The sequence below is a fragment of the Rhipicephalus microplus genome, chromosome 3, assembly GCF_043290135.1.
Source record: "Rhipicephalus microplus isolate Deutch F79 chromosome 3, USDA_Rmic, whole genome shotgun sequence".
Taxonomy (NCBI): Eukaryota; Metazoa; Arthropoda; class Arachnida; order Ixodida; family Ixodidae; genus Rhipicephalus; species Rhipicephalus microplus.
The window spans coordinates 197,348,400-197,356,522 of record NC_134702.1 but is presented as its reverse complement, the minus strand read 5'-3'; the positions used below and the strand labels follow the sequence as shown (position 1 = coordinate 197,356,522).

The 8,123-nt window shown below is 44.3% G+C and overlaps 1 protein-coding gene across 1 annotated transcript in view; it reads right to left on the bottom strand.

The window, feature by feature from the left end:
- Window positions 1–644: 644 nt before the first annotated feature.
- The window catches only part of LOC142803096 (putative glutamate receptor), a 68,445-nt gene continuing 60,966 nt past the window's right edge, over window positions 645–8,123 (bottom strand). The window contains exons 7-8 of the mRNA XM_075888201.1: window positions 3,687–3,856; window positions 645–921 (exon numbers count right to left, since the gene is read on the bottom strand). Of these exons, the coding sequence (XP_075744316.1) occupies window positions 645–921; window positions 3,687–3,856 (447 nt within the window). The remainder of the gene's footprint in view (window positions 922–3,686; window positions 3,857–8,123) is intronic.

Here is an 8,123-nt window from a genome sequence, read left to right as displayed (position 1 = left end):
TCTCACTTAGTGCACGAAACCTTTTCAAATTTGTTGTATACCTACTACGTGGCCTTAAGGGAACAGGCACAGGAGCGTGCGCGCCTTTTTCAGTGGGGTACCGGCTTTCAACCACGGAGCCATCATGTAATCACATATTCTGAAGCCCGCTGACGATCGACGCTTGTATCACACATTATTACTGCAATATTTCTTGTTGCATTGTGAAGCAAGTATACAGGACGCGTTTGTTTGTGACCCATGAAGGCTCCTTTCACTGCATTTACAAGCGGAGGAAGTTCTTTTCGCAGTTTTCACAAGCAGAGGTGGTACCGTGTGGCGGTAGATCCACTTGCCACGCAAATGACCCGGGTTTGATCTCCACTTGAAGCCAAGCAACCCTGGTTCGGTGCCCAATCTTCAGAATTTTTATCATTTATTTATTTTCTTTGCACCGTTCCCGGTTTTTCGGTCATGCATAAAGTGATGATTTTTCCCTCACAACCAACGGCACCAACACCGATGCCGAAATTTTAGCGATAAGAGCTCTTTAGCGCTATTGCGGTAACAATCTGTCGACCATTTTCAAATTTTATTTCGCTCCTATACTGCACATCGCCGAAGGGACTGTTTTTGGAGGCTCTTTATTATTTTTAAGTGAGAAACTATGGGAAGGTTCGCTTGAGCCTGTTGCGGCGCCGTCTGAGGCCAAATCGGCTCACTTCAGCTCCTGAACGTCGTCTCCACTCCATGACTGCCTCGCCGACTGTTCCCACTGCTGCCATACTCATTCCCATTATCCAGACGGCGAAGAGCCCGGAAATGTCTTCAGCACGTATGGCCTCCACTGTGTTGGGCCGATTTCCAGCCTGTCGCCATGTCTGCAGCAGCGCTTGTTCCAGGTGTCGATCTATCAGCCCAGACTCGCAGATCCAGCGCGTCCTGTGGTTATAGCAAGAATAACGCAGATAACACCACCCCAAAATTAACATTATTGGGGAACGTTCGCACTTTCTGGGAGAGCTCCGCCTCTGAAATGCTCAAAAAATCTTGAAAGTGTTACTATACGCGCTGACCTTTTGCGGATGATGCTTACTGCTACAAGTTGAAGTCACATGATGTATTTTATATTTCACTGGCTTACCTCTAGAATAAGAAAAAGAAAGTATTCAATAAAAGCACCAACACTGCAGATGTCACTTATTCAGCATTTCCAAATAAAATTCACACAATATACGTTGCTTAAATCTTATTTACTTTACGTTAGAATGCTACGAAAGCTTTATGGTGCCGCTGCAGTATCAAAGCAAATAATTATTCATTATCTGATTGTTTTAAAGCAAAGCTTCTTATGTGTCACCTATTGGTTTGTGAGGGCCAAAAACAAACTGCATGAAAGTCAAGTAGGCTGCACGAGCTCTAGTCCGCAGCTGGGTGTGACGTGTTCAGTGGCATACACTGTACCCCTTTCTGTGTGTCACTGCGTCCATTAGCCCTCAATTATCCCTGTAGCCCTCGCCGCGATTGGAACAGAGCTATTAGAAAAGAATGACCAAGTAACATACGTTGACCACAATACGTGGTAATTAACAGGGTAAGTACAGTCGACCACAACAGCTTGCGGACCATGCGAGCGCGTGCAAAACTAGAGCTACTGTATATGCTACTTTTAGGTAGCAGAATTGTGCGAAGTGCGCCATCTTGGGTTCAAACGTCTTGCGGGAAAGCCACTCACCAACCGCGTTGGAGCAGCGCTCACGCTGACACGTTGCTTTATATTTTTGCTCTTTTCTTTCCACTTTTTATGAAGTTACGCGACACAGTTGCTCTGGTCGCGCCTTGAAGCCGTCATTTTATGTTTATGTTTTTGGTAAGCAAGTATGAAAAAACGTGCGTCACCTCATTGGACCAGTGGTACATAGTACATTTAGAGTGAGCCGCACATTAGCTTCGGCTTCTTTTGCACTGTTTTTTTCACATTTATTTTTCACTCTTGATCACCATCGAGCCAGGAATGAAACATTTAATCGCGTTGGGCTCATTTATTAACTCTGTGAGTTAACCAGGCAAAGCTTTGTAGTCTTCAAGTGAATCGAGATGGTAGTGATTGAAAGTGGCCTTGCTATGCCTGCGTTAAGCGTGCATCTCGTATTACGCTCGTATTACAATAGCGGCTCACGACAACTGATGAGAATCGTCGTTCAACAGCCCTGTCGTGTTCAACATTATTTGCGATTTAAGGTTCCTAAGCTGCATTCAATTCACGCACTGGCAGCAACACCTTGCCAATTCAAATAGTTCTATTTTAAATTCTTCCTTTATTTTTAGCGTTTTATGCACCAGACTAATTTGAACGTATGCAGCTGACACATGCTGCCTAAAAGAAAAAGCCAAAAAAAAGGCAACCGCATGGGCGTTAGCAGAGAAGTGGAAAAGAGGCCCTTGCCCCCCCTCAAGCCACAACAGCACTTGACCTTACCCAAGCTAGAGCAGTGCTCTCACTCTCCCTAAGCCGCAATGCAACAATGATTTGTACCTCCAAGAGAAAATCCTGCTGACGACAACATGGCCAAGGGTTTATTCCTTCTGACTGAACACTAATCATTCTAAAGCAACACTCGCTGCAGCCGCCTCTAATCACATGGGTTCTACGTACAACTCAAGACAGAATGCATTTACTGCCGCATTTCTCGTGACCAAGAGGTAGCATGGCTACATTACCGACAAAGCGCGGCGAGAATGACAACAACCGTTGTCAACCCCACTTGATCTGCCCGGAATCTGCATAGCGTTGCCTTCTCCGCAGTGCAAATGAACCATCGATGACCACGTGATGGCGCTCGGCGAGCAGGGGCACTGAATGCCTGTAGGCGGAGGGAGCGGCGCCCGGAAAACAGTGGCGCAACTCTGCTACCTCAGGGTAGCAAATGCAGTAGCATATACAGCAATTCTGTGCAAAACTGCCGGTCTGCGCCATCTAGCGATGTGCCACCTACCATCGACCGCACTTTTAGGTTCGAAACGGGTTGTCTTTTTATTAACTGGCCTTTCAGTTTTCTACAGCCGGGTAGCGCATTGTTAGTTTGCGGTTTTCATGCGAAGCGCTAGCGTGAATTATGACCATCACATTGCTGTTTTCACAGGACGATCGAAACTATTCCGGCGTGCTGATAGTTATAGCGCGAGAACAAAGTGACGACACAGAGACAATCTTTCTTGTGTCTGTGTCGTCATTTTGTTCTCGCGCTATAACTATCGTCATGCAATACCAACTAGCGCAAGCTGCCACACTTCTATCATGGCGTGTCTCAAACGGCATTCCGTTCGCTAGGTGTCACTTTGTGATAAAGATTGGGATTGATAACAGTTGTGCTCATAGACTGCTTTCCAGGCACAAACTCGTAGATGCAGATGCCGAAAGTGCATAGCGTTGAAAATCAAAACGTGACAAATATTTGTACCCAGTCAGAAAAGAGACAGGCCATAAATTAGGGGAGGGATGCTCTAAAGGCGCTGCAGTGGTGTCGACCGCCACTGACGTATACTGGAAGTGTCACGAAGAGGCTTTCGGCTATGCGCTCGGATGGTCTATAAACTTTTTGTGGTCAACTGTACATATCATCAAATAAAGCACTACAAACATTGATACTACGTGAAAAAATGAAATTGATTGCTATATTTGCTATGTTTTCAGATATTGAACTCACGTCTGGTGCAGGCTTTCTTGCACAATCTTGCTGGCATTGTAGCTCACAAATATTGCACACGGGACTGTGAGTACGTTGATCTTTCCGAAGTAGAACTGGCCTTTGGGTGGTTCGCGTGAATAGTGACGGCGAATCCCGTAGTGGTAAAGTGATTGCTCCATGAAAACAACCTGTTGAGATGGAGAAAGGATAGTGCGCTGTATACGATACGCCGATGCTCCAAAGGTGAGACTTCAGAGGGTGATTTGCATTGATTTCCCAATTACTATTTGAAGAACAGACATTGCCATATAATGTAACAGTGACGTATCACGTCAGTGCTGTCGGCCTAAGAAACTGATATAAGGTATAGATAAAAGCAAAGTACTTTATATGAAAAAAAAATACGCCAGAACTTCGTGGAATGCGCCACACATTCACAGCGAAAGCTGGGAAAGTGGCCTTTTCAGAGCCTTTTCAGTACCAATTTTCGGTAACTGCAGCCAGTGCGCATGCAGGGTACCCACTGTGCCATAAATATCATTTTCTTGGGGTGAGGAGACATTTGTTTGCTTGTTCTTTGTTTACACCAGTGGTGCGTACTCACTCTGGCGGGTTGGTCACTATTGCGTTAATGAAAGTTAAGGGTTATTTGAAAAAGGTTTGGTGATTTAAAAATAAAACAAATGAATTGCAATAATGCGCAATACATTGCATAAAATTGATATGCCATTTAGATCGTATTCCAGACTGCAGTGTTAACCTGAAAGGAAGAATAATGAAGAGATTAGTTCAATTTTACCGCATATAAGAATAAAAAGGAATATTTTTGAATAAAATATTTGAAATGGTTCTCATTTTGTACCCATAAAGACGTCATACACAGCATTAGAAAAATGCCAGTGGCAGTATCTCAAACCTAAAACAACAAAGCTTACAAAAATTTCTTCAGTTAGGGTCAAGCATATTTTTGAAAACAGAGTAATGAAAAGTCACTATCTAATACTGACTATGCCATTCTTCTAAGTTTGCGGAGAAGCGTGGTACTCGCTTGAAACTTGCAAGGAATTCCGTGCAATTTTTTAAGGTAAGGCTGACGACAATGAATGAATATGCCTTAGTTTATTATAACGGGCTAGGCTACAGGACGACCCACTCGTTTGTGCGACACCTGGTTGTTCATTTTTTCTTCCTTCTTGAACGCTTGATTGCACACGTTAACGCGATTCGTTTCCTGACATGAAGCCTGTATAGAGTCAGTTCGCGACAGAGTTTTAAGCACTGGCGTAGCTGAGTGGTGGAATACTGGGCTTGCACGCAGGGGATTCGGGTTGAAATCTCAGTTTGTCTTTGGTGTTATAGGCTAATCGGTGCCGGCGCACCGGCGTCTTTTCTCTTCTGATTTGCTGTTTCACTGCGCTGGCTTTGCTATGAACTGCGCCTTTCAGAATGAGGGAAGTGATCAAGCGCGCCACCACGGCATTGCAATAAAGCGCGCTTCGCTAACTGCAGCTTGTTATGCAGTGTTTATCTTAAGGCAGGAGATCAAGACACGTGGCCTGCGGCTTCACCAAAAATAAAACAATTTGGACATTGCTAAAACACACTCGCTTCCTTTACTAGCCTGTTGTGAAGAATAACGTGTTCTTCGGGAGTGTTACGAAGACGTGACTGACTTCACACAATTTTTTTTTTGTTGAGCACTCCTTGCGGTCACTAAGTGTTGAAACATAAGACTGGTAGAAAATTCCAGACTTCGGAATAGGCATCCATAATTGAGTCATTGCGTTTTTTAGTATCGATATTTCGCTGCAATCCTAAGGCTAAGTCCATTTCAAAAACGAGTCACACATGAGATATATAAAGTGCGTTTTTTAACATGCATGGTTGCATTAGGCTACGTTGCGTTCGCTATCCCCCACCTCACATGCCGCTTCACCCCCTCTTCAGTGGCCTAGCTTTTGCGGAACAAAGTTTCCTGATTGTTTGAGACTCCTGGCTTGAAGCAATTGAGCTGTTCTTATTATCACGAACAATTCTTTTTGTTAAATTTTTTTAAATTGCTTAGCATTGCTTGATTTAGGAAATTTATTGCCCCAGAGTGATGGCGCAAATATGAGCAGCGTCATATAATATCGCTCTGGATAATATATGCTGTAGTGTATAAAAACATTAACTTGAATTCCACCATGTTTTTTTACCATTATGAAATCGTTCTTTATTTTTTTCGGAAACAACAAGCCCTGGTAACAAAATCAAAAAAGATTATTATGTAAATTAAATCGACATGTTTCGAGGTTACCGCCGTCGAACAAATACGACGATTGAAGCCATTCTCAACGTGCCCCAATTGGCATAACATTAGAGAGTTTTAGTACTGCGTACGCTGCGTACGTGGCGGCGTTGCGTACGTAAAGACGCCACGTTCTGCGTAGTGCGCATGCGCAGACCGCAACGCGCACGTATCTCATTACGTACGCAGCCGCTACGTACGTACGCATGAGATGCGTGCGTGCGTGCGTATAAGGTGATCGCGCCGCTCTCGAACAAGTTCGCGATAGCGCGAGACTTCGTTTTGCAAAATGGCGGCATCGAAGGCAAGCATCGACCGGCTCTGTGGCTTAAAATATGGCCATAATCTGGCTATAACACTTGGATTGGCTCACTTTGGCTGTCAACAACACGTGCTTCTATTTTAATCTACCAGATGGCGCAACCCGCTTCACGGTCGTTACGTACGCGGGTACTATGGCGTACTAAAAGCCTATTAGTGGCAAACGACGCGACGTAACGCAAGGCACTTGCGTAATGCGTACGTAGCACCATTCCGCAGTACTAAACCTCTCTATTGTTCTTTAACGCGTTTTTTCGACGCAGTTCCTTCGAATGCTTCTGGCATATTGATAAACTCTTGCTTATCGCCAGCGGTGCAGTGGCATTCGTGGTCGAGTGCGTTACTCTCATAGTTACGGGGCGCAACATCAGCGCGCGGTCACAGGTTTAATGCCGCGCGTAGAAGCATTTTCTTTAGCCCGTGAATTATTTTCACAGAATCCCACTAGATGTCGCCACCTAAACAAACCAAACAAGTTTCTGTTTCAGTTTTGATTTTTCACTGTGATGCCGAGAAGTCTTGTTTTTTTTCATTTTCATTACTTTTTAGTGCATTTTTAAACACTTCATGCATATCACAGTCTTAAGATGAACATTTGTAATTCTTACTTTACTCTTTTACACATTCTAAGGAAAACAATTCTCGGTCAAGTTAGCTGGACAAAGCTCCTTTTTTTTCTTTAGTGCGCGTATGGTAAAGTAAAAATTAGGTGACCAAAGCTACTTCGTTTTCTTTGTACGCGTATTATAGTGTAAACTTCCTTTCCGTTTTCATGACTTCGTTATGCTCTTCTCAGGTCCCTGCAGTTCACCTTTGTAGAGAACATGAATTGAGAGTGAAGAGGCAAGGCATAGTAAATTTGAAATCATACGTTTTGTCGTTGCTTTTCTAATGCAAAGCACTTCTTTGCGTAGTATCTATCTATCTGTCTATCTATCCATCTATCTAACTATTTATCTATCCATCTATCCATCTATCCATCCACCCATGTGTGTATATATCGCACTTTATACAATACTAATATTTGTCTGCTAGGTTAAGAGGCGATATGTGTAGTATATATCGCCGTATATCATATACCCCAATTTATACTACGTGTATCGCCTCATTATCTTGGGGTAGAGCAGTATCAGTATTTAGGGGTAAAAAAACGTGTGGAACAAATTTGATGCTTCATGACATGATTAATAACCTGCAAATCCCGTTGAGTACGTACGTCGTCAAACCTTTTCTTCCCCACACTTGTGGCACATACCCATACCCCGTGGGCGGTTTGCGGGTATACGACACGGGTGATTGACAGTTTGCTGACTCTGGAGCGGCGGGAACACACATTTGTAATTCAAGTTCAAGAACGCAACATAAAAAAAACTAAATCCAGAAGCTGTTACTCGATGAATGCAAAACATAAGTATTGCCACTTGAGTGCTAGGTACGGTGAGCGCAAGCCATGGCTGCCGGCTAGAATAGAAGACGATGTTCTGAAGCATCGTGCGCTTTAGTTAGTGGTTGATTATTGAAGTAGCTATCTTGCAAGTTTTCTATGCGTCTCCGAGTTCTTCCGAGTTGAAGATCTTTTGCAGCACGTGACATCTGGTGGATGTACTGGGTAACCCCCAGCCTATGTTCCAAAACGCCTCCAGGTAGCCCTGTACCTGCATTGACAACACCTGTTCACCGCTCAAGCCGAAGACTCCGAGGACTACCTCCTGAGCGTAGACCGCTTCCCGAGATGACGTCACACCTCCCAACGCTAAGGCGCTGCAGCCTCCAACGCACTGCGAAACGCTGCAGACACGCCTCATACGCCGTGGAAGCCACGTGTGCCGAAGGTGTTCCATGGT